The sequence below is a fragment of the Neoarius graeffei genome, chromosome 1 (genome assembly GCF_027579695.1).
Source record: "Neoarius graeffei isolate fNeoGra1 chromosome 1, fNeoGra1.pri, whole genome shotgun sequence".
Classification (NCBI taxonomy): domain Eukaryota; kingdom Metazoa; phylum Chordata; class Actinopteri; order Siluriformes; family Ariidae; genus Neoarius; species Neoarius graeffei.
This window is the reverse complement of record NC_083569.1, coordinates 62,344,000-62,371,797: the sequence shown is the minus strand read 5'-3', so window position 1 is coordinate 62,371,797 and position 27,798 is coordinate 62,344,000. Positions and strand designations below refer to the sequence as shown.

Below are 27,798 nucleotides of genomic sequence, written 5' to 3'. Positions count from 1 at the left end.
ACTGTGGATTTCCTGTCGTGTGGAATAGAAAAGGAGTGTGTGTATGTGTGTGGAGTGTGCAGGACTGTGGGGGTGTTTATGTGAATCAGTGAGCACACAGCAGAGCGGGAAGAGGGCTGCAGTGTTCGGGAAGCGCGTCCTGGCGCAATGTGCCCTGCCTTCCGCTCTCCGCCTCCGCGAACGCGCCCGTTTCAAATAATGTGAAAGTGAAAGAGGGTGCACCCACAAAGAGGCTCAGTATAAAATAAAGCAGGACACTCAGGATCACACCAGTTCAGCTGCGTCAGGCCAATAACCTTCCTCCGGGTTGCATCAGCATTAAAGACGCTGTGTTTCTTCCAAGAAAAAGCGCACAGCTCATATTTAAGGAGCTTCAGCACAGCAGAGCTTCACTCTCCTCCTTCACTGGACTGAAGAACATGGACACATCTGTTCAACTGCTGCGTTTTTAAAAAGCGAGCACTGTGCTTTCGAGATGCCATTTGCGCTCATGGAGAAGTTAGATGAAGAAACAAGCTCTTTCTCTGGAAGTGATTCTCAGAGTCCACAGAACTGGGTAATCCCTTTATTACATGCATGAATTATAGGCCTAAGATTATTAATTACATGCATATCTGTGCAAACTATTGCATATACATGTTTAAATATATAGTATCAGTGCTAATTCTACTAATACTGCCATTAATAACATAATTAAGAATCAATATTGTACTCCATATTCTGTATAATAATAATAATAATAATAATAATAATAATCCTTATAATAATAATAATAATAATGCATTTACTAAATTTTTTAAAATTAATTAATTTATTTATTTATTATGATATATAGATACACACACTAGGGTGCATCAGTTGCCCTCACTTTCATAAAATCTGATGCATTTTTGTTCGGGTGTTCCTTTTCACCAATAAAGACATCCTGTAAAATTTTTTGACCATATTCAAAAGTCTAATGGTGGCACCATGAGGTTCATTTTTTTTTTTTTTGCCAAAAAACGCTTATTTTATGTTTTCGCGTAAGGTTTGAATCACAATGTTGGACTCCATTTATTGATTTCTTGTGACCCAGAGATCATGTTAAGAACCTTTGCAAGGGATTGAGAAGCATTAATGTGATTCATAATACATTTGTGTTGTTTAAAAGTAGTTGAACAATGATTCAGTGAACAGCTAAAACTCAAACTGTGCTTGATAATATATTTAGAATATGTACTAAAAATGTGTATCTAAGATATTTGGTATACTCTATAAGGTGCCATAATGTGTCATGAAAAGTGATTGAAATTTTGTCATAAAAGTCATAAAATAGCAGCTTTTTCCATAAATTTGGGCTCCTGGTGCCACCATTAAACTTTTGAATTTTGTCAAAATATTTCACCCAGTGTGCTTTCTTACCAAAAGGAACATAAAAACAAAAATGCATCATGATCGGAGGAACTTTTCATTTTTAGGGGCAGCTGATGCACCCTAACACACACACACACACACGTCCACATGCATTAAGTCCAGCATGTGTTAATTCGCTCGCTGTGGTACTGTGTTCAGGGTGGAGGTCAGCTAAATGTGCGGATTTGTCACCGTCGACAGCGGAACAGAGATGCAGCTCGGAAGAGTCGCAAAAAGCAGACAGAGAGGGCCGATGTGCTTCATGAGGTCTGTAGGCTTTTCCACAGACGACCATTTGACTTCATGTTGATACCATGCTACACTGTAAAACATTTCAAATTGTTTTAACTTAGAAACGCAAAGTTGACCTGCCGCCTTGAAAATGCAGGTCAACTCGATTTGACGATTATCTTTGTTTCAGCTCAGAAAACGCCAAGACAACTAAGTAATTCGAGTCTAACCTTTGAAAACTTGCACTTGGATTAGTTCAAATGAAAACACTTCTCAGAGCTCATTGAGTTCAAGGGAAAAAGTAAGTGGACATAAGGCTGAAATGTTTTACAGTGTAATATTACCGCATACTGATGCTATACTGTTTACCCAAGCCAGTCCATCATCTTAATCATGCATGTCTTGTTGCCAACTGATAAAACATACCATTTAAGTCATGCTAATAATATTACATATTACTTAGTATACAAATACTTTACAAATAGTTCTTCAAGGATTCTTGAAGTGTTTGAACCTTTCGAACCCTTCAGTGTGTACTATACACCTGTTCCAATCCGGAAACACTTCACTGAAGACTCTTAAAGGTTTAAGGTTCTAAATTTTCTACAGAGTATACTGTATATTTATTTGACCATGAAAAAGGAAGTGCTTTGAAGTATGTGGTTTCATATTACATTTTGGGTTCATGTACAGGAGTGAGGTTACTGGTTATAGTATAACTTGAATCTGTGTTTACTTTGAAAATTTTTAATATCCGCGGTCCTTTCATAGCAAGTGCTTTTATGAGTTTGTAAGAGAGAGAGAGAGAGAGAGAGAGAGAGTGTGTGTGTGTGTGGGTGGGGGGAGGGGGGGGGGGGTGTTGGGTGGGTTGTTGGGTGGGTGTATATGATAAAATGTGCTTGCCCAGGCAGGCATTTCTTGGAAACCCAGTTGATTAACAGAACAGCTATGGTAACTGGAGGTCAGATTCCTTCACCCATGTGTCATCTCAGTCTCATTTGTGCTTTCCTTTGTATAGTATTACTACAGTGGTTAGTTGTAAACTCTTTTGCTCAACTTAATGTCTATTTACTTTATCTTCAATGCTTATTTTAGTTCTCATTTCCATTTTAGCAATAACCTCTTTGATTTAATTCACCAGGACAGCTGTTTTGCTTTCACTTTCTCTTCTGAGGTTGTGCAAACCTTGGACTTTCCCCCCTGCTTAACTTTCCTGTTATTCCTCATTATCTTGACAGTAGCATGAAACCCTAGGAAAAACATGTACTTTACCGGATGTAAGGGTTTAATAAATATTCCTGCTGGGGGATGCTTTAAAATTTCAATGTAGAACAATACAACAGAGGATCTTCCTGTTAGACTGGGTTCCAGGCAGGACGTACGGTATTTAAGAAGCTAAGAAATCTGAAGTAGTCAAAGAACCCTTGAGGAACTATTTTTAAGAGTATAGTGGCTCATTAGGCAGATAATAATCGGTATAATTAATTATAACAAAAGTACAGTAATAGCTATGAAAATCTGTTTTGTGCAGTGTGGCCATAACTTGTGTTTATTTATAACAAAAATACAGTAATAACTATGAAAACATATAGAATGCATGCATTTTTCACACTGATATAATACATATTCCATAATTGAATACACACCTGCCACTTTAATAGAAACACTGGTACACCTGCTCATTCGATTCAAATTAACTCACTGCAATTATACAATCAAATCAAGTCATGTGGAAGCCGTGTAACGCATAAAATCATGTACAACCCTGATTCCAAAAAAGTTGGGACCATGGACATCACTAGGATTGAGAGATGGGGGGGGCTTAGCCCCAGGAGTGTGTTCAGTAATGTGCGTGCGCGCCGAAATTTTTTTTATTGCTCCTACATAGGCTTCGTCAATTATTCATTATTTGAAGAACATTTATCAGAATCTGTTATCTGACATGGCAATGTACAGGAGGCCTACAGTAGCCTATGACTGTTCTCATTAAATTAAATAATTGGGGGCGTCGTGGATAAGGCGCCATACCATAAATCCGGGGACCTGGGTTCGATTCTGGCCCGAGGTCATTTCCCGATCCCTCCCCGTCTCTCTCTTCCGCTCATTTCCTGTCTCTACACTGTCCTATCCAATAAAGGTTCAAAAAGCCCAAAAAAATTAAATTATTATAAAATAATCATTAATTCATTAAATATTTTGTTGTGTAGGCCATCAAACGACTTCAGGTGATGCAAAATGCAGCGGTTAGGGTTCTCACACGAACAAAAAGGACAGCACATTACTCCAATTCTAAGGTCCCTTCACTGGCTTCCAGTAAGCTACAGAATTGACTTTAAACTGTGGTTGGTTGAAGAGAGCAACTGGACTTGCTTGAAGTTGAATCTTCAAGCAAGTCCAGTTGCTCTCTTCAACCAACCAACCACAGATTACTATGTACCTGGATGACTGAGATTCGTCACAGATAAATTGACTTTAAAGCATTGCTGCTGGTGTACAAATCTCTAAATGGTACAGTACAGGGCCCAATTACCTCTCTGATATGTTGCAGCGGCCTAACCCAATCAGATCTACCAGATCGCAGCAGCAAAATTTACTGGTAAAACCTGTTGTTAAAACAAAGTGTGGTGAAGCAGCTTTTAGCTACTATGCAGTACAGCTATGGAACCAACTCCCAGAGGACATCAGAAATGCTCCTGCTGTTGGCAGCTTCAAATCTAGACTAAAGACCAAGCTGTTCTCAGATGCTTTCTGCTAACTGATAAATATCATCTTTACATGTTTTAAACTTTACTTTTTTACAGTCTCTGCATGTTTTAAACTTTACTTAACTTTTATTCTATTTTATTCTGCTGTTTTTTACTGAACTTTTACTTCATTTTATTTCTACTATTGTTTAATTCTTACTATTTTTTTCTCTCTTCTTCCCCCTTTATTTTATGTAATTTTATTTTCTATTGTTTACTGTTTTGCCTTTACCTCTGTAAAGCACATTGAACTGCCACTGTGTATGAAATGCGCTATATAAATAAACTTGCCTTGCCTAGGCCTACTGTATGTAAGCTGGCCTATCTTTAACATCCAGTGAGACTAGTTTAGACTATAAGCTAAGCCTAGATAGGGAATACAAGTCAAGTTGGCCAGAACTGAATATGAAATAAGGGGCTAGTTTATGCCATGCAAGACAGTTAATTCAACAGAAACAGAGGTGCACTAAAGGCGTTGATCAGACAGGAGCAGCTGAGTGGGCCATCGCTTGCCATTTGCTTTTATCCAAGCTTGATTAAGGCATATAAATATGGGGATTACTTTATTTTCACTTATATCATTCAACTGGAGGTGGATAGCCTACTGTGCATGTTGTCTTTTTTTATTTTTAATTCAGTGGGTTTTTGATGGCCTGCACATCAGTGCTGATATGGTGACTTCTGACACACCCACCAAACGAAAGAAAACAAACTCAGAAGCCTATTGCAAAGGCCAATGCGGTCACAATGTTTTGAAATGTTTTCCTACAGTTTCCATTCTTATGCAACGCATTGTCATCTTTAACTCGAGGAAAGCGTTGTGGGCTACTACTTCAGCATCAGCTCCCTTGTCACTCTCCTGTTCCTCACTCACTTAAAAAATTTTCGTATATCTATCTAGCCAATGAACTGAAAGGACACATTAAATCTTCTCTTGCTATAACTATTGCTACTAATGGCATTTAGTTTTCACTCACAATAGTTGAAGAACATACCAATACTGTTAGGGTTTTACTGGGATTCGAACCTGGTTCGCTGGTGTGATAATCCAGCAAACCCCCACTAGGCCACCAGGGGAATGACTCATGTGCAGAGGCATGAGGCGGAAGTAGAAAAGTATCAAAAGGTTTATTTACAATATTTACAGTCCCAAAAAATACAATCCAAAAAACGCTCAGAAGATGAAGGGAAAAATAAAATATCCAAAAGTTCAAAGTCAAATCCAACAGCCAAAAAACCAGAAAGAAAAGGCAAAAATACCAACGCTCAGAAGATCCAAAAAACGATAAATACAAAGTCCAAAAAGAAAAGCAAAGTGCAAAACCAAAAAGACAAAGGCAAGGAACACAGAGCAGTGGTAACTGGAGCTAAACATAACAGCATAAAGACTCCATGACAAGAGGACTGAACTCAGGGGTATAAATACAGGAACTAATTAAGGACAGGGCGGGGCAGGAAACAGGCAATAAGACAAAAACAAAACACAGAACACAGTGGTGACCTCTAGAGGCCCAAAACAAACATGACCAGAAAAGGAAATAACAGCGGCCTCTAGAGGCCAAAACAGTCCCAGACCTAACAAATACACAGATGGGACAGAATATAGAAAGCTGTCAAGTTTAACTGTTCACGCTAATATTGGCTAACATTTTCCATAAAGTTCAATTTAGCTGCCATAATGTTAAAAGGGACAAGTAGCCTACAACATCACATTTTCTTCCCCTTAGATAAACGTAGGTAACGTTAAGCAATTAACAATGACTGACATCAACTTACAATCTCTTGTTCACTGTATCATTCACTGCGAATTAAGTCCTCTTCTTCTCTTAACAACTCTGCCGGCCTCAGGAATGTAACGTTACAGCAAGTAGGCCTAATAACACACCGGTACAGCTCCCGCCTGAACCGCGCATGCCCGCCTACCTGGCTATGCTAGGAAACATAGCGATAATTTTATTCGTGTCGTAGCTAGAACTTGTAGACATATTATTGTTTGACTTGTTTTCTTGCTGGTTTGTGTTATGTGCAAGTCTGCACTATTATATATATATATATATATATATATATATATATATATATATATATATATATATATATATAAATACTGAAAATTATAGGGGGGCTTGGGAACATTTTAGGGGGGCTTAAGCCCCCCTAAAATGGACCTAACGACGTCCATGGTTGGGACAAAGTACAAATTGTAAAAACATAAAAACGGAATGCAATAATGTGGAAGATTCAAAATTCCATATTTTATTCAGAATAGAACACAGATGACATATCAAATGTTTAAACTGAGAAAATGTATCATTTAAAGAGAAAAATGAGGTGATTTTAAATTTCATGACAACAACACATCTCAAAAAAGTTGGGACAAGGCCATGTTTACCACTGTGAGACATCCCCTTTTCTCTTTACAACAGTCTGTAAACGTCTGGGGACTGAGGAGACAAGTTGCTCAAGTTTAGGGATAGGAATGTTAACCCATTCTTGTCTAATGTAGGATTCTAGTTGCTCAACTGTCTTAGGTCTTTTTTGTCGTATCTTCCGTTTTATGATGCGCCAAATGTTTTCTATGGGTGAAAGATCTGGACTGCAGGCTGGCCAGTTCAGTACCCGGACCCTTCTTCTACGCAGCCATGATGCTGTAATTGATGCAGTATGTGGTTTGGCATTGTCATGTTGGAAAATGCAAGGTCTTCCCTGAAAGAGACGTCGTCTGGATGGGAGCATATGTTGCTCTAGAACCTGGATATACCTTTCAGCATTGATGGTGTCTTTCAGATGTGTAAGCTGCCCATGCCACACGCACTAATGCAACCCCATACCATCAGAGATGCAGGCTTCTGAACTGAGCGCTGATGACAACTTGGGTCATCCTTCTCCTCTTTAGTCCGAATGACACGGCGTCCCTGATTTCCATAAAGAACTTCAAATTTTGATTCGTCTGACCACAGAACAGTTTTCCACTTTGCCACAGTCCATTTTAAATGAGCCTTGGCCCAGAGAAGACGTCTGCGCTTCTGGATCATGTTTAGATGCGGCTTCTTCTTTGAACTATGGAGTTTTAGCTGGCAACGGCGGATGGCACGGTGAATTGTGTTCACAGATAATGTTCTCTGGAAATATTCCTGAGCCCATTTTGTGATTTCCAATACAGAAGCATGCCTGTATGTGATGCAGTGCCGTCTAAGGGCCCGAAGATCACGGGCACCCAGTATGGTTTTCCAGCCTTGACCCTTACACACAGAGATTCTTCCAGATTCTCTGAATCTTTTGATGATATTATGCACTGTAGATGATGACATGTTCAAACTCTTTGCAATTTTACACTGTCTAACTCCTTTCTGATATTGCTCCACTATTTGTCGGTGCAGGATTAGGGGGACTGATGATCCTCTTCCCATCTTTACTTCTGAGAGCCGCTGCCACTCCAAGATGCTCTTTTTATACCCAGTCATGTTAATGACCTATTGCCAATTGACCTAATGAGTTGCAATCTGGTCCTCCAGCTGTTCCTTTTTTGTACCTTTAACTTTTCCAGCCTCTTATTGCCCCTGTCCCAACTTTTTTGAGATGTGTTGCTGTCATGAAATTTCAAATGAGCCAATATTTGGCATGAAATTTCAAAATGTCTCACTTTCGACATTTGATATGTTGTCTATGTTCTATTGTGAATACAATATCAGTTTTTGAGATTTGTAAATTATTGCATTCCATTTTTATTTACAATTTGTACTTTGTCCCAACTTTTTTGGAATCGGGGTTGTAGATACATGTCAAGAGCTTCTGTTAATGTTCACATCATTATCATCATCAGAATGAGGAAAAATGTGATCTCAGTGACTGTGTGATAGACAGGCTGGTTGCAGTATTTCAGAAACTGCTGAATAGAAACGTCACCTGTACTTTTCCAATCTTAAACTGTCCAGTTTCGGTGAGGCTGTGCCCACTGTAGCCTCAGTATATCGATTCCTGTCCTTGGCTGACAGGACCGGAACCTGCTGTGATCTTCTGCTCAAGGTTCAGTGTGATGTGAGTTCTGAGATGATTTTCTGCTCATTGTGGTTGTAAAAAGTGGTTTATTTGATTACTGTAGCCTTCCTGTCAGCTCCAACCAGTCTGGTTGTTTTCTTCTGACTGCTCTCATTACTAAGGTGTTTCTGCCCACAGAACTGCTGTTCACTGGGTGTTTTTAGTTTGTCATACAAATCTGTGTAAACTCTAGAGACTGTTGTATGTGAAAATCCCAGGAGATCAGCAGTTTCTGAAATGCTGAAACTGGCCTGTCTGGCACCAACAATCATTGCCACAGTGCTCACATATTTCACCCATTCTGATATTTGATGTGAACATTTACTGAAGCTCTTGACATGTACCTGCATGATTTTATGCATTGTACTGCTGCTATATGATTGGCTGATTGGATAACTGCATAAATGACCAGATGTACAGATGTTCCTTATGAAGTGTCTGGTGTCTGAATGTAAATGTTTTGTAAGATGTAAAATGACATAAAATGGTTTTACCATGCAATTAAAACTCAGTTCTTGCTTTTTTAAACAGGAAATGCAGACTCTAGAACGGTCCAACACTGCCTTAGCGAAAGAGATTTCTCAACTGGAGAAAGAACTGGAGCGATACGTTACAGCCTTAAAAGAACATGAACCCCACTGTACACTATCATGTTGGTCTGGAACTTCCATACCAAACATGTCTACCTCAGATCTACCCCAACGCTGTAACCCAAACCCTGGTGGAGAGCCTAATTTTCCAGTGAATGATCCAACCATACCAGATTCCTCTCTCGATGAGCTGCTGTGTAGAACTGACTGGATGTCATGGGACTCAGACTTACCATTGTCATCATTTTGAAAAGAAATAATAGATGTTAAAGCTGAAAACAAACAAAAATGTAGCTATGCTGAACGTACTTCCTCCTACCACCTCTGTCTGGCTTTAACACGTTCTCGTGGGTGCTGGTTTTTAGACGTCTGTGAGATTCAGCATTGTACTAAGATTTATTATTAAAATTCAAATTTATTTTTATATTGAAAACAAATATAGTCTACTTTTTGGTGTAAAATATAATGACCTGAATGAAAAAAATGTGTATGTTATTTCAGTTGTCCACAAACCACTTGCTGCTCATGTGTATGTATGAAAATTAATATAAAATGTATGACGTGTATATGTAAATATGTAAGCCAAATGTAAAATGATTGAATCTTAAATCACTGAATGCAGCCTGTATACTGCATTTGTATTTATAAATAATGTATTCAAAATATATACAGTTTGACTGATCCCTTGCATGTGTTTGTGTCCATGTCAGATGCAAAAGTGTATAAGGATTTTAATGCCAATTGAGGAAAGGTGTCTCAGTCAGCATCGAAGGGCAATGTATTGGTACATGATTAGATAATACAGCTGAAAATATCTCAATTATTCTCAATTTTCTTTCACTGTAACAGCCCTCTCAATATATTTCTGAGAAAGGGGCAAGTAAGAAAGAGTAGTAGGCAGAGGTTAAGCCAGGGATCCCAGCAATAATTGAAAAAAATAGAGGAATGTAAGAAACTATCAGCATGGGTCAAGGGGGCTGCAAGCCCTTTGCGGGGTGCAGGGGCAGCACCCCTGCTGGGGGTACAGGGGGCGAAGCCCCCTGAAGCTGTTGAGATTTTAACATTTAAAGATGCTATAGAACACATTTTTTACATAAATTTAACATAGAAAAGCAACAGAATTTAACAATAATGTGTATCTATTTGATGCCATATTTTGTAATCTATGACATAAGTGGCAAAAAAATTATTTATAAAAATTAGACGAAAATGTAGCTTTGAAGAATATACTTGCCTAAATATTCCACTGATTTTGTTATAATATAACAATAGTATCCATAGTTCATCTCATTTGTTTATTTTTTTGTTTCGAGTTAATGTCAATACTAGTCTAATATAAGCCACATTCATTTTTCAAAAATCATGAATATGAGCAGAAATCAATGATTCAGTAATATTATGCCGCTTTTCCACTACAAACGCGGCTGAGTCGGGCTGAGCCGTGCGGTGCTGAGTCGAGCTGAGCGGGGCTGTTGGAGTTGCATTTCGACTACAACCGCGCTGAACCGTGCTGGCTGGAAGTGGGTGGACACATTGGGTGGAGTTAGCGAAAGTGGGTGGACGTCACGTGATGTCGTTAAGCAGCGCAAACAGTGACATCAGTGAGCTTTTAAGCGGTAGTCTCACGACCCGAATAGTAAACAATAAACATGGAGGACATGGAGTCATTAGTGTTGCTGGTCTTGGTGCTGTGGCTTGTTGTCACCGACAACGTGGACAGATACTGGCAAGAGCGTATAGATGAGGCGAGGCGCATAAGGCTTCAGAAATTCTCGTAATTCGTAATTATTCTTCTTCCGGGTTTGCGGTGTTTACAGATCCCAGCGCACTCGCGGGGCGTGTGTGGGCATGTGAGGACACGCCTCCTCACCAATCAGTGCACAGGGGAGTGTCTGCTCACGCCCCTAGCCTCACTTGGCTCGCTTTGGCTCGCTTCAGCCCCACTCCAAAACGGTGCGAGTTTTAGGGGCTAAGCAGGGCTGAAGCGAGCTGAGTCGTGCTGGTTTTTGGTAGTCGAAACGCGAGCCGTGTCGGGCTGAAGTGAGCTGAAGCGAGCTGAAGTGAGCTGAAAAAGGGTAGTGGAAAAGGGCCATTAGATATATACATATGTACAGCAAATATTGGAGATATTTGATTTAAACCTTTCTCTTTTTGAAAGGTTTCACTGCAGAGGAATTTAATGCTCTTTTCTGGGGTGCATTTTGTGAGCTTTCCTCCAGTTTTCTCTGCTTTTGTTTCTCTGATCTTTCCTTCTGCTTTTTCTGATGTTCCTGCAGTGCTCTTTTGGATAGTTTCTTGGCTACTCTGTTCACATGAGCTTTTGTTTCAAGTTCTGTATTCACCACATTCATTAATCTCTTCTTGGATTCAACTTCCTCTCTGGCTAAGCACAACTACGCTTTCCACGACATATTGAATTAAGTTCAACGCATTAGAAACAAAAGCATGAACGGAGTTAAAACACGTTTTCTAGCAAATGGGCGCAGCCATATTGTTTTCTCATTCTATCGCGTACAGTCTCGCGGTATTTACATCAATTTAACTTCTGAGTGTTCCCGAATGTCAATGAGAACAAACGAAGCCGATGAAAACATCGCTAAACAAGCAAACCAAATCAGAACGTATTCTGCTGGTCATTTTACTTAAACATATTTTTAACAGATATACAAGAGATTTTAAAAAAGCAACACTTTGGCTAGAAAAATAGCGAAATTCCGCTAAATAGCGGACATCTGGGATCCATGTTAAGCGTAAGTTGAGCAGAGGCTGCGTTAGCCGCCGCCGCGATGTATAAAAAAGAGGGGGGTCCGGGGGTCCTCCTCCGGAAAATTTTGAAAATGTAGATGTTAAATGGTGAATTCTGAGTGATCCTGAATGCAAAATTTTATTTTTATGAAGTATAAATTATGAAGTAAAAACTTATGAATTTCAATTCTTTGAAAAACCACTGTGAGTAGCCGGCAATGGAGCGTTTGTAGGCGGCAAAATCGCCGGTTACCGGCAGTTATTGAGAGGACTGCTGTAAAAATCGCTGTTAGTGTAGAGTATCTGTTTTACATCAAAATACTGTTTTATTGTTTTTCAGGACGGTATTGTAAATGATAGGGTGGTGTAGTGGTTAGCGCTGTCGCCTCACAGCAAGAAGGTCCGGGTTTGAGCCCTGTGGCCGGCGAAGGCCTTTCTGTGCGGGGTTTGCATGTTCTCCCCGTGTCCGCGTGGGTTTCCTCCGGGTGCTCCGGTTTCCCCCACAGTCCAAAGACATGCAGGTTAGGTTAACTGGTGGCTCTAAATTGACCGTAGGTGTGAATGTGAGTGTGAATGGTTGTCTGTGTCTATGTGTCAGCCCTGTGATGACCTGGCGACTTGTCCAGGGTGTACCCTGCCTTTCGCCCATAGTCAGCTGGGATAGGCTCCAGCTTGCCCGCGACCCTGTAGAACAGGATAAGCGGCTACAGATAATTGATAGATGGATGTATTGTAAATGATTAGGAAATTAGAGCAGTGCTCTGGTTTACAGTAAAATGCTAGAAAATGCAATGCATAGTGGGATAGCTAACATTTTTGACAGGGGTGAAAATAGTAAAAAAAAAAAATTCCTTGTGTTGATATTGAATTTAACTTTATATGCTCTGGTGCCTCAGTAGTTAAGGCTTTGAGTTACAGGTCAGAAGGTTGTGTGTTCAAGCCCAGTACTGCCAAGCTGCTTGGATGAGTCCTTGAGCAAGACTCTCAACCTTCTGTTGTGTCCTTGTAAAATGTTCAATATATTACTGGAAAGTAATACAATGTAGTAATACACATACAGTCGGCGGCGGCACTGCTGAACCATGTTTGATTGACCTAGCCAGAATTGTAACAGTAGGGTGGCCGGTTCCTTTCTGTGCACTCACACAATTTAGAGTAGCCAGTTAACCTAATTGCATGTCTTTGGACTGTAGAGGAAACCCACACAGACACAGGAAGAACATGCAAACGCCACAACAGAAAGGCCCTCGTCGGCTGCTGGGCTCGAACCCAGAACCTTTTTGCTGTGAGGCAACAGTGCCAACCACTATACCACTGTATCACCCACACATACAGTAATATGCAGTAAAGAATGACCTGTAATTATCGGTAAAGATATGATAGTACTTTACTGTGAATATATTTTAAGTCAAGTCAAGTCTATTTTTATAGCGCTTTTAGCAATAAACATTGTCGCAAAGCAGCTTTACAGAATTTGAACGACTTAAAATATGAGCTAAGAGCTAATTTTATCCCTAATCTATCCCCAGTGAGCAAGCCTGTGGCGACGGTGGCAAGGAAAAACTCCCTCAGACGACACGAGGAAGAAACCTCGAGAGGAACCAGACTCAAAAGGGAACCCATCCCCATCCGGGCAACAACAGACAGCATGACTATAACATTAACAGTCCTAACATAAAGTCAGCTTCGTTGATGCTATAAACCCCCCACCGACAGAAACCCGAGCGCAGAACCATTCATGACAACCGCAGTCCCAGAGTCAGCAAGTCAACTGCAGTCCAAAGCACCACTGCAAGAGTCCAGCGCGTCCTCCAGGCGCGACCCCCAACTGTCCACATGGGGCCACCCTCCACAGGAGTGATGTGATGAGACTCCAACCAGACACAGGGCACCAGGATGGATCAGGCAGGTCCGAGGAGCAGAAGAGGTCAGTATCTCGATCCCAGGACCGACATGTAACTTTTTGGGGGGTTTACAGTATTTTTACGGTAGATGTTGATGTCCAGGACATACGAAACAACAAATTGTATTTTTCTCCTAGTTTTCATAATAACTGTTTACCAGTTAAGAGGCTGCCATTTTACCCCAGAGTGAATGTTTGGCATCACACATGATTCGGAATGATTCGTTTCAAGAGGTGCAGTGAAGAATAGTCAAGGAAGGCAGCACACAAAATCACTGGGGTTCAGTGTCTCTATGTGTGTGTCCATGTCAATCCAAACGTAGGGACTGTTGTTTATCAGGTGTGTGCTAGTGATGACTGAAGGGGTTTGATCTAGGCTCCTTTGTGCGTGAACATAATGCTGTAGGGACATGGCTGATCAGAAATCCCTTCATAGAGAGAGAGAGAGAGAGAGAGAGAGGGAGAGAGAAAGCTAATGTGCTGTGTGTGAGTGAAGCCATGATGGATATGTGATGGAGCAATAAGAACAATGGCTCTGTGCGCATGCAATGTCAGTCCCAAAATACCGCGAGAGAGAGAAAGAGAGAGAGAGATTGAGAGAGAGAGAGGAGGGCTTGGAGGAAGGAGACACAGACGACGATTATAGGCTATAGCCTTCCAGATAGTTATATGATCATGATCATGATCATCTGGGATTTATTTTAAAGAAAGACAAACCAGACGTCGGTGCTGTTTGGATTAGTGAGCGAACCAGCCGTGGGAAGGATTTAAAAAAAAAAAAAAGAGCAGTAAACAAGGTCGATAGCGCAAGTGCATGTGAGTAAATAAATAAATAAACAGAACGTCATCCGCAGTGTGTGAGCTCCAGCCCCCATCTCCTTGCAGCACCTGCGCGCGCGCGCTCAGGCTCCAGGAGCAGGAGCAGACGGAGCGCGAGGAACCCAAACACGAGGAGCACAGATCAGGAGACTGGGGTTTGGTTTTGCCATTATTGATCAAATCCCTTTTTATTTTATTTTTTTGAGAGAGAGAGAGAGAGAGGTGGTTGTAACGGCGCGGTTGGGTTGCCATTGCTGATGCACAGATCAGAAGATCAGGGTTTGGTTTTACCATATTGATCAAATCCCTTTTTTTTTTTTTTTTTGAGACAGAGAGAGAGGTGGTTGTAATGGCGCGGTTGCTGATGCACACATGTCCGCGGGTGTGAAGTCGCCATTCTCTGCCCTGCAGCGCGGATTCTCCGCCTCTCTGTGCTGCGGACACCAGCCCTGATCCGGATCATCACACACTATTCATACCCGACTAGCAGCACCACAGACCTGTAAGACCGAACCAGTGGCCTAAGACTCAGGATCAGTGGCCTGATCAATACCTGATGCAGTTTATTCTGTATGGACGGAGCATCTGACCGGATTTTTATTCCCCAGCACCTATTTTCCCAGACCTTCACCATGGGACGACACTGACTGGAGAAAGAAGAAGAAGCAGGAGGAGGAAAAAAACCGGTATGTTGATCGCATCTTCATTCTCTGTTCCATCCCGCTAATCTCCTGAGCCTATAAATATTTTAATAAAGACCAAATCCATGCTGATGACTTACCAATGACGCCAATACAGCAGCTCATTCTGTATAGTAGCTCTGGATGTATCTGTTCTCCCCCATAAGTAGATTTCATCGCTTGTTGTCTTATTTTAAAGGCAGATCCCTGGGTTTTGTTGTTGGGTTTTTATTAAAAACATAGGGATCCACCAAATCCAGCACTGATCATTCTATTCATATCCTGACTGGGCCAGGTTTTACTTCATGCTTATTTCTTCTTCTTCTTGCTGTTTTGTCAGCAGCTAATACAAGGCACTAAGGAACAGTTTTCTCCCGCTGCCTTACGGACATCAGGCTTCTATCAGGCTCGCACCCATGGATCAGCCCACCAAGCTGCCGCCGTCGAGTCCGTCCTCGCCCACAGCGGCCTTCTCTGTGCCCAGTGCTGAGAAGGTGGATGGCTTTCCACGCCGCTCCATGCGCAGGGCCCGCCAGAGAAGGTCACACAGCTCGTCGCAGTTCCGTTATCAGAGCTCGCAGGTGGAGCTCACACCTCTGCCTCTGCTCAAAGGTAGGCCACAGACTCCTGGGACTATGGCTGTTCGAAGGCTCCTTCCATAAACATCTTTAAGTTCCTCTGTCCATTAAGAGATCTGGATGGTAAAAGTCTTAAGTGCAGGGCTGGAGGGGAGTGGAGTCTGACACAGTCTGGTATGTTCCCTGCTCAAAGACTTATAATTCATAGAGCAAATAGATATATTATAAGAAGATCTAGTACTATATAAAATATGTACGATTTATAAAACCACCAAAATGTGATGTCTGTAACGTTGACGTAAAGTATACGCATATGGTCGAAACCAGGCGGCACAGTGGTGTAGTGGTTAGCGCTGTCGCCTCACAGAAAGAAGGTCCGGGTTCGAGCCCAGTGGCCGACGAGGGCCTTTCTGTGTGGAGTTTGCATGTTCTCCCCGTGTCTGCGTGGGTTTCCTCCGGGTGCTCCGGTTTCCCCCACAGTCCAAAGACATGCAGGTTAGGTTAACTGGTGACTCTAAATTGACCGTAGGTGTGAATGTGAGTGTGAATCGTTGTTTGTGTCTATGTATCAGCCCTGCGATGATCTGGCGACTTGTCCAGGGTGTACCCCGCCTTTCGCCCGTAGTCAGCTGGGATAGGCTCCAGCTTGCCTGCGACCCTGTAGAACAGGATAAGCGGCCACAGATAATGGATGGATGGATGGATGCGTCGAAACCTTATTCAAGACCCTGTATATGACCACATCTTCTTAAGAACAAGGCAAGTATCCATTACTGAAATATGATTACCTGATCAAAGCATATTCCATGGTTCTTTCAGCACATGAACATTTCAGAGACATCAGTTCATGCGCATTTGATTTCTGTGAGTGTGAAACATTTAAGCTGGACGTAACCAGTTACTGTACTCTTGAGCTCAAATTCGCTTACGTTATAATAATTAAGATAAAGATTTTAATGCTTTAGTCAGCATTAAAGGCAATGTTTTGGTGAAGGGTAGATAATACACCTGAAAATGTTTTCAATTTTCTTTTGTCTTTTTATGTAGTCACTATTTGTTGATTCATTATTAATGTCCAGGACACATAAAACAAGATAAATCGTATTCTTCTCCCAGTGTTCATAATAACTGTGAACCATAAGAGACTGCATTTTTACCCCAGAGTGAATTTTTAGCGTCACACATGATTCATATTGATTCATTTCAAGAGGTGCAATAGAAGAATGGTCATGGAGAGCAGCACACAAAATCACTGGGTTTCAGTGTAAAACCTATAAATCCAACATTCAGTCACTCTAGGTCATCTTTATCACCTTATCACCTTGATAACTCAAACTGCAAAGCAACATCACTCAGGACACTGGTAGTGTTATGAAACAGAAGATAACGTCCTCCACCACAGGATATTAGACATATTACTCAGTGACTCACCAAACCATGACCAGATGTAATCCAAAGTCAGTTTATTTCTTACCATCAGTTGTAAGAAAGATATCTCTTTTCATAATGATCACAAATATGACTCAGATTTTGTTCTTTTCATTTAGACACCCACAAGACATTTGTGATTCATATTTCAGCTCTGGATGATTCTCCTAGGATTTATCTGGGATTCTCTTTAGTTTCTTTTCTAGGGCAGCAGGATTTGGCAAGACATGTTCACATGTGAAAATGCAGATGTAAAATTGTTGCCAGTAAATGGAACCATCAAGGTCCAGACATGGCCCCTGTCCTTCTTTCTCATACTAATCCACCATTTGTAGTGGAACACACACGGATACTCTAAGCAAGAGCAGCTCTGAAGGAACTTCTAGTCTTTCATTAATTATATCTGACTAATAATACATTTAACCTTCATGCTCTCCATTGCACAATGGTTTTGGTATTGTATGTCTGTCATATAATGTTCTTAATGCAATCCATGACCGTGCTTTTAACATTAACAATAAGCCATGCAAACATTTACATTGAACACTCAAATGAATCTGTTGCGGCCACTTTGATTTGGAGAGCTTAACAGAGGCAAAACATTGTTTAAAAAAAAATCTTATTTGACACTGTCTAGAATCGTACACTATAGGTAAAAAAGTCCAAAAGATTATGGTTCTTTATTAACATTATTTTTGTGGAATCTAGTTAAGTATTCAGCATAGTGTGTGTTTAGGTTTTCTAGTGTTTTCTGTTTGGTATGCTCTACATACTGTTGCAGCTTGATGACTAAACCATGATGTTGCAGCCCCATAGCAGCATTTCAGCAGTTCTGCGCTAAAGTATGATTCTTTTTTTAACCGTGGTTAGGAAATGCATTTGAGGTTGTACTTATAGACTGGATAAACTGGGATTTTTGGAATCATTCTCTATGTAAATATTGCATTTATTGTATTTGTGAACATGGCATCTTTGACTGCTGGCATTATGATTCTTATAGTGCTCATGAAATTGCTTGAGAGTTGTGATTCTGATGCTGATTGTGGTTAGTTCCTTTTGAAACAGGAAGTCATGGAAGGAGCGTGTTGTTTGGTTCGACCGATTTCCCCAATAGTCAGTAGTGTTTGAGATACACCATATTTCCTGCCAAATCTAAAGAGACTTGATAGTGGTTTAGCAAATGGTCTGTAAAAGGACACAGTTTTAAATAGAGCTTGGCTTTAACGGCGTAGGATTTCTGATTGCCAATTTACTTATTGTCATTGTCACCTTTATCACGTTTGGTATCCTAGAACATAGGATTCCAGCCACTGTGCCTCAAATTGGTACCAGCCATGGCAGGTTTTATTATTTATTTATTTATCTATTTATTTATCTATTCATTATTTTATTGCTATCTATTCTCTGTGGCAGTGACAGCATTCCCCACGGGGGAAAAGACTGTAAAAAGGAGCAAACATTTTGGATAACTGTCTCTCTCACACACACATATACACAATTCACACCAATGTGCTTTGATACGTCCAAAAGCGCATTAACTGTATATTAAACTACACATCACAGCACAAAGTCCATCACAATTAGTGTGTCTTGCAATGGTCAAGATAAAGATTTTGGAGGGGGAACGAGTGAAGACATGCATACAGATAAACTTCTACCTTCTTTTCAACACATAAAGGATTGTTTGGAAAGAGAATAACATGCAGTAACATGCTGCTACTTTACAGTGATAATATATGGGGGTGGGACAAATGCATTTTTGAGAGCATTTGATTGGATGAGTATGGGACGAATAATTAGAAGTTTTTTCACGGTTTCCCCAGAAATGATAAACTGTAAAATTGTAATTAAGAATATCTACAAAAATAACTATGTCATTTTTAATATATATGGTTTGATTTGTGTCGACAACAACAAGAGACTCACACAACAAGTTCTAAAACACAAATGTTATAGATGGAATAATAGACCCGTATTTAAAAACAGAAAGGTTACATACAAACCCCATTTCCAGAAAATTTGGGATATTTTTCAAAATGCAATAAAATCTGTGACTTGTTAATTCACGTGAGCCTTTCTTTAACTGACGAAACTACAAAGAAAAGTTTTTCAGTAGTTTTACTGACCAACTTAACTGCATTTTAAAAATATAAACAAAGTTAGAATTTGATGCCTGGAACACACTCAAGTTTACAAGATATTCAAATAACACTGTTTTGGAAGATTCCACAATAAGCAGGTTAATTAGTAACATGACTGGGTATTAGGGTGCATCAGTTGCCCTCGCTTTCATAAAATCTGATGCATTTTTGTTTGGGTGTTCCTTTTCACCAATAAAGACATCCTGTAAAATTTTTTGACCATATTCAAAAGTCTAATGGTGGCACCATGAGGTTCATTTTTTGCCAAAAAACGCTTATTTTGTTTTCGCGTAAGGTTTGAATCACAATGTTGGACTCCATTTATTGATTTCTTGTGACCCAGAGATCATGTTAAGAACCTTTGCAAGGGATTGAGAAGCATTAATGTGATTCATAATACATTTGTATTGTTTAAAAGTAGTTGAACAATGATTCAGCTAAAACTCAAACTGTGCTTGATAATATATTTAGAATATGTACTAAAAATGTGTATCTAAGATATTTGGTATATTCTATAAGGTGCCATAATGTTTGATGAAAAGTGATTGAAATTTTGTCATAAAAGTCATAAAATAGCAGCTTTTTCCATAACTTTGAGCTCCTGGTGCCGCCATTAAACTTTTGAATTTTGTCAAAATATTTCACCCAGTGTGTTTTCTTACCAAAAGGAACATAAAAACAAAAATGCATCATGATCGGAGGAACTTTTCATTTTTAGGGGGCAGCTGATGCACCCTACTGGGTATTAAAGGAGCATGCTCCAAAGGCTCAGTCTTTGCAAGCATGGGTGGGATGTGGCTTACTCCTTTGCACCAAAATTCATGAGAGCATTGTTTGTCAATTCAAAAAGAACATTTTTTAATGCAAGATTGCAGAGAATTTAGGTATTTCACAATCTACAGTACATAATATTGTGAAAAGATTCAGGGAATTCAGAGACACCTCAGTGCGTAAAGGGCAAGGTTGGAAACCACTGTTGAATGTGCGTGGCCGTCGAGCCCTCAGGCGGCACTGCCTGAGAAACCATCATGCTAATGTGACAAATATAGCCACATGGGCTAAGGAGTACTTCGAAAAACCATTGTCACTTAACACAGTCTGCCACTGCATCCAGAAATGCAACTTGAAACTGGATTACACAGGAGGAAGCCATTCATCAATTCTATGCAGAAATGCCACCGATTTCTCTGGGCCTGAACTCATCTCAGATGGACCGAAAGACAGTGGAAATGTGTGCTGTGGTCAGATGAGTCCATATTTCAGCTTGTTTCTGGGAAAACCAGATGTCGAGTTCTCAGTGCCAAAGGCGAACACGACCGTCCAGTTCGTTATCACAGAAAAGTGCACAAGCCAGCATATGTGATGGTATGGGGTGGATCAGTGCCCATGGTGTGGATGAGTTGCATGTGTGTGAGTACCACTGACACTGAGGCATATATTGGGATTTTATAGAGACATATGTTGCCATCAAGGCAACGTCTCTTCCCGGGAAGTCCATGTTTATTTCAGCAGGACAATGCCAGACTTCATTCTGCATGAGCTACAACAGCATGGCTTCGTAGACACAGTGCGTGTGTTTGACTGGCCTGCTGCCAGTCCAGATCTCCTATTGAGAATGTATGGCGCATCATGAAGAGGAGAATCAGACAATGTTGACCATGGACTCTTGAGTAGCTGAAGTCTTGTATCAAGCAAGAATGGACAAAAATTCCAATTGCAAAACTGCAACAATTAGTATCCTCAGTTGCCATACGATTAAAAAGTGTTATTAAAAGGAAAGGTGACGTAATACAATGGTAATAATGTCTCTGTCCCAGCTTCTTTTGAATGTGTTGCAAGCATCAAATTCTAACTTCGTTTATATTTACAAAATACAAGTAAGTTGGTCAGTAAAACTATTGAAAATCTTTTCTTTGTACTTTCATCAGTAAAATAAAGGTTCACGTGAATTAATAAATCACAGGTTTTTGTTTTGGGGTTTGTATATAACCATGGTGCTACACCTTCAGAACTTGTGGAAGATTCTCGATCATTTCTCATTTCCTTGCCTAGTACCCTGACACCACGGCACTAGTCTGTAAAAGGCCTCTGCTATGTCACAGTCATCCTTTGGTCATTCTCGTCAACCCAAGTGACCCGAGTGACCCTGGCGCTATTTACATAACCTTCTGTTCTACCTTCTTTTGCCTACCACTTAGGCTATTTCCATTTGAAATCTTAGAAGCCATGTATAAAATTAGTCACAAAGGTTCATAAGACATCCTGATGATACGAGTACACCTCTGCAGAAAGTAATAGGTAGCACTCATGAATGATGCTGATACTATAGTTTACTGAAAATGAGATATTCTAATGAGGATTAAAATTAATTAAGTGCAGCTGCAGTTCTTTACTGTTTTTTTTAATGAAAATTCTGATACTGTATTTAATTAGCCAAGATGCCAATATTGTACTCTACTGAGGACTAGAATCTTGATGCTGTCCAATGTGGACAGTAAGGCTCACTCAAACTCATGATGGCACATGAGCTGCAGTGAGGTAACATTCATTCTGTAAGATCTACAAATGTTTGACAGTGAACTCCATGCCATTGCATCACAAATGTTCACAAGCGACGCTAGTCCTGCTCAAGAGGTTACCATATTGCATGCTGAATTGCATTTAATGGTATAAGGCATCTCTTATACCATCAAGAATGCTTGTGCAGTCCCTTCTTTTACTCAATAGGCTCAACATCCTTCAGACAGCAGAGCCTCTTTATGATGATTTTGTGTCCCCTGGTGATTGATGTAAAATCTTTTGCTACCGTTTCCCCATTTGCAGGTAGAACACCTTAAAGTAGGAATTTCACACTAAACCAGTGCCTGAGGGTGGGAGCACATGCTCTTATAAACAATACTGACACATGCCTGGTGTGCGACCACTCACAATTTCCTGATTGCATTCCTAATTGACATAGCTCTGTCTTCTGTCAAAAAGGCTTGCATAGCACATGAGTTCAATTTCATGCCTTGAACTGCATAGTCTGCCCAGGTGACAAATGATTCTTTATGTACTCTGTGTAATCCTAGAACTTCCACATGCAAGTTCAGGAGTTCTGTCTTGCTGTTGAGACTGTCACTGCTTGCTATGTGATTTCACGTATGTAGAAGAGGCAGAATCATTTGTGCTCCACAGCAATTGGAATGCAGAAATGTACATCCTTCAGATCTGTGCTTACAACCCAATCACATTTGCCCACTGTTTGCATCATATCTAGTATGTGTAGTATAACGAATGGCAGTCATTTTAAGATCATTGTTTAGATCCAGAATGGGGGAGATTCTACCTACTCTTTTTTTGGAATCTAAAACTTCTTCAGAAGAACCTGCTCAGGCTCTCTGGTCTAAGTACTTACATTTCTATTGTCTATTTATCTAGTAGTGACTGTACTTCTGCAGTCAGTAAAGGTGATTGCCTTGGGTATTGCACCTTTTTGGGGAGGACCCCTATGTTTGCCAGTGGCCAACAGCAAAAGTGTGAGGTATATCCTGTGGCCACTGAGTTAAGTAAACACTGATCTGTTGTTATCAAGCTGTAATGCTTCAGGTGCAGAAGGGGGAACCATCCCTCAGTTGGCCGTGTAAATTCAGAACCAATGCCAAGCTCCCTTGGCACATTCAATAAACCATGCTTTACAGACTTGGTCATTGCGCTGCCTCTTGTGACGCTACCTGCTTCAATGGTAGCAGTCTTTGAAACCCAGCTCTGCGGGAATAATATGCCTTTGCACATGAATGCCTAAAGGCAATCTGTTGTACCATGTGCTTTGTTCGTTCCTCACACAGAAGGGGTCAATCATTTAATGCTGTGTGGTCCTGTGTGCCAATGACCTGCCCAATGTACGCTTACACTTGCCAGTGTATCATATGTCTTGCAGACTGGTATGTCAGCTCTTTTGTATTTGGGCTGTATACAGCACAGTTTTACAAGCAAAGCTTCATTAGAGCATGTGTTCATATAGTGTTTTTCTCTGGCAGAAAAGTGCTGGCAGGGCACTGCTTCATTCCAGTGTTTCATCCAAAAAAAAAAAAATGCTCCCATGCTGCACGTGGGTTTGTTTCTCTGACAACAATATCTTGACAACATATCACCACTCTAACCAACATTGTATGATAGACTACCATCAATGAATGCAAAATATGAAATTAGAGTTTGAAATTAGAAATTGTGACTTTACCTTCCTTCCTATCTTCCCAGCCAACCTGCTCACATAAATGGTCTTTTCTGTCTTTGTTGTGATAATTTCTGTCTGACATGTAATTCAGCTCGGGATAGGCAGACTCTGCCAGAAACAGCTTCTCCTCCATTTTCTTGGTTACCAGGGTGATGAGACCTGCCCACATGATTGGTCGCTTGAAAAGCAGTGACAGTGACGACATCAGGGCCTTTCTGAAAAGTTCAGAGATTTTCAACTAGAAGCACTCAGAGCAGCCACAAAAAAAGTGGTGGAGCACTCTGCAAACAGTAGCTGGGTGCAGCGCTTTTTTTCTTGGCAGACACGTATGCTCTCTCCTTATTGGGAACAGTTGAAAAAAAGATGCTGGTTCTCAAAAAAAAATGCTATATGGACACTCACCCTTAAGTGACAAAGGCCTAAAGCCTAAAGCTGTCATTACATCTGTCATTACAGCCAGTATGTCTATGCATTTGAAGCTTCAATGTGCTATTAAACATGCATATGAGCTCATCAGTGAAATAGGTACATTGTGAAAGAACCAAGGGCGGCTGGTGCATAAGGGCGATTGGGCGACCCATTGCCAAAACGAAAAAATAAAAAAGTTTTTTTTTCTTTTTTTAAAACAAACTTTCACCAGCGCTGCTCGAGGCCGTTTTAATCTGTCTCTGGGTATCATTGTCCAATCAGGGTGGTCTTGCTTCTAGAGTACCGCCCCTTTTGGGGCGATTTCAGTCACGCTGAAAATTGCCCAAGAGTTCACTGATAGAGTCCCATGTTAATATATTTTTTTTCTCCTGACTGACACTTCAATGCAATCTCTATGGGTTCCGGGGGGGCTTGCCCTAACGTGCTTTCGTCACTGCGAAGCGCGGCAAAGTTGCGTTCGATCCGCTCAGTTTCTGAGGTGAGATGGATGCGGAAAGCAATTCAGTGCGGTCCTTAAAAGAAGTTCCATTTAGTCAGCGATCAAATCGAGCTAAGGCAACAAAACAAGCTGGACCCCCCTCGACCAAATCTAAACATAAAACAAATTTCGACAAGGGGGGGAATCATATACTCGAGGTTTTACTTCAACATGGTGCCAGCGCAAATCCTGGCGAGTTGGCTGCAAGGACGCCTCAGCGGTTTTCTGCTCCCCCTGCTTACTTTTCCACCCTGGAGGTGGCTCCATGGACAACACTGCTTGGACGGTCACTGGAGTTTCGGACATGCATCATTTGTCGGAGAAAATAAAAAAACATGAGTCATCAAAGATTCACATGGGCAGCTGCCTGAAATTTTCGGCTTTTGGGAGAGTGAACATCGCTACACAACCGGATGAGGGCTACAGGCTAGCAGTTTGCCGCCACAACGATGAGATGAGCAAGAACAGGCACATATTAAACCGGCTCACCCAATGTGTGAAATTTTGTGGAGTGTTCGAGTTAGCTCTACGAGGCAAAGACGAAACTGAGGGCTCCAGTCACCGTAGTGTTTTTCTGGGTTTGGTTGACTATTGACTTGCTACCTAGGTCAATTTACTTCAGTCCTGTGGACATTTATGGTCCGTGTAGACATAACGGGGGAAAATTGCCCCCCCCCCCCCGAAAAAAAATTCAGGAGCCGCCACTGGAAAGAACCCAGTCATTTGGCAGATGTACTAAAAATTCATTAGCCACTTGGCCAGTTGTATTTGGTGGGTGACCCATATTTACCTCCGCCAAGGAGGTTATGTTTTCAGTAGCGTTGGTTTGTTTGTTTGTTGGTTGGTTTGTCTGTTAGCAACGTTATGGAAAAAGTTATAAACGGATTGCTCTGAAATTTTTTCCAGAGGTGTGACTGGGCACAAGTAACAATCCATTAAATTTTGGCGGTGACCCGGATCATCTTCTGGATCCCGGATTTTTTTAAAGGATTCTTGGCGGAGGTCTGTGCTCTCTGAGTGCTTTTCTAGTTTATTTTATTTTACCCTCTGATCTTCACACCGCTAATCTTTAAAGCATCTAATGTATAGACACTCACACGTCCTCTTCCATGGGACTGATCAGCTGAGTCTTCTGGACACTTCTTTTCCTGCCACTGCAACATAGTAAAAGAGCGTACCTTTTTCTTCCCAGTCGGCTTTTTCTACTGAGCTGCTCACTTCACTACTCCTTGCTGTGGCAGCACAGCATCAAAGGAAGCAGATTAATAGCCAGAAGTATTTCCATAGCCTGTGAAGCATGCTTTGTGCATAGCTAATGGATTTACATTGCAATTAGGGCAATGCTCTTTTAAGTGCCTGTCACAGATGTTCATGTCCCAACCAGTTTGGTCATTGATCCTGTCCATCATTTAACTTCATCAGGGCTGGAAGAACAAACAGCTGGCCATCGTGCCCTGAAATACACAAGAAGTTGCAAGGTTGAATAAAGTGTCAACACTTCACATTGAATTCAGGTTACGGTTATAAGATTGTTTACGCTGTGTCTGCAGTGCCAATGCTGCTTCATACCAATTCAAACAATTGTAATATCATCAAATATTAGAATTACTGGCACCCACAGTGAGCATCAACACACTCTGTCTCATGGTGCGGACTGACGATAACACTGAGATTGTTATTTAATATCAAAGGATTTAATTTCTATACAGAGCATCTTTGAAACCATTTCCTCAGCTCCTCAACAAGGTACAGCAGTCGAGAACAAAATGAAGTAGAACCAATATGCTCAGCTATGCATCTGGAAAATAAGGCTACAAAAATGTTTTCTTTTACAAAAATGTGTAAGGGTAAGCAAACATAACCCTTAATATTCATATGAGTATTCCTGATAATTGAATGTACTGGAACAATGGAACATTTTCAACTCAAAAAGACAGCTCAATTTGTCTTGTGTTTCAGTTCACAGTTCACGTCGCACCTATTTCTAGGTTAACTGTTTATATGATATTATCATAACACCGACAGTTATGAATCAGTAACTGATTAGTCATGCCTCAGTCATATAATACTGTGCATTTAACTTTTGTAACATTTAATATATATTTAGGCACTGCTTAAAAGTGGAGCTCCTGTTGAGTGTATGAGCAAAATATTTCACATTGAATTCCCCATCTATCACAGTTATGAATACATATGTATCCCTTTCTGTGACACAACATGCCATGCGCCAGAAACAACACCAGGACATTTATTATGGTGTGACTATGCTGGGTGCCTGGTGGACAGCAGTGAACCAGCACTTTCACTTTACACCATTACTATATAGTTATGATTGAATATCAAACTTGATATGTTAAACAGTTTCCTGGTAACATCGCTCACATCCATGCGCGTTCACGCTTAGAGCATGCAGTGCACGTTGTAGACTGCAATGCATGCACAGCACCATTAGGACTAATTACCATGCACCTGTTCCTGATTAGAGTGCAATCACAGCACATACATATAAGGACTCTCAGTAACACACAGACTTTGCGAAGTATACACTCTGTACCCTGCATCTGATGTTACCAAGCCTTGTATTTTGTATCACTTTTCTGGTTTTGATCCTGTTTGTGTTTTTGGACTTTGAGTATTATACACTGCACGCTCCTCTGATATCCTGTCTGTGCCTCGCTTGACCACTGCCTGTTTTTCAACTCTGCCTTTGTCTACGTTTTGGATCAGTTTGCTAGCATGTTTTTAATAAAACTCTTCCTGCACTTACATCCATCTATCACCCTTACATGACAGAAACTGTAAATTGTCCAACAAGCTAGTGGACTAATAACTGTTTTAACTAGTTTTATATGAAACTGTCATGAATATTTTCCATAAAATGTGTTAGTAAATAATCCCATGTTATTTTTGAAAAAGCAAGTTAAAAATAACCACTAGATAAAACCCCATCTATCTTCTGTAAATAAAGATACGAATTTCATTGTCTGGTGGTCATGTGTTTATGAGATACGTTGCATTGCACTTACGATTGGATTTCCTGTGATGGTACGTGTTTGTCGGACGGTCGCAAAAGCCATCAAAAATCAGGTTGATGCATTACCATATTCTCTTAAGTATGGACCTCCATCATAAATATAACAATATAGATAGGCAGAAGTGAACAAATCTATCTATCTATCTATCTATCTATCTATCTATCTATCTATCTATCTATCTATCTATCTATCTATCTATCTGTGCATTGGTTCATACATAATTTTTGTACATGAGCTTACTGCATTTCATAATGTTGCCATTTTGTCAGTAGAATACTATGATACATATGGTATATCAGAAAAATGTCTTCAGGTATTATTATATGATATATTTTGATTTTTAATCATATCAGC

At 40.6% G+C, this 27,798-nt stretch overlaps 2 protein-coding genes across 2 annotated transcripts in view; both read left to right on the top strand.

The window, feature by feature from the left end:
- The first annotated feature begins 240 nt into the window (after positions 1-240).
- batf2 (basic leucine zipper ATF-like transcription factor 2) lies at positions 241-9,568 on the top strand. The gene is made up of 3 exons (XM_060924264.1): positions 241-556; positions 1,552-1,659; positions 8,934-9,568. The coding sequence occupies exons 1-3, from the start codon at positions 476-478 to the stop codon at positions 9,240-9,242; spliced, it is 498 nt and encodes a 165-aa protein (XP_060780247.1). The 5' UTR covers positions 241-475; the 3' UTR covers positions 9,243-9,568.
- A 5,211-nt stretch (positions 9,569-14,779) lies between these two features.
- ppp2r5b (protein phosphatase 2, regulatory subunit B', beta) overlaps positions 14,780-27,798 on the top strand; it is a 53,043-nt gene continuing 40,024 nt past the window's right edge. The window contains exons 1-2 of the mRNA XM_060924250.1: positions 14,780-15,145; positions 15,480-15,751. Coding sequence (XP_060780233.1) covers positions 15,556-15,751 — 196 coding nt within the window. The 5' untranslated portion in view covers positions 14,780-15,145; positions 15,480-15,555. The remainder of the gene's footprint in view (positions 15,146-15,479; positions 15,752-27,798) is intronic.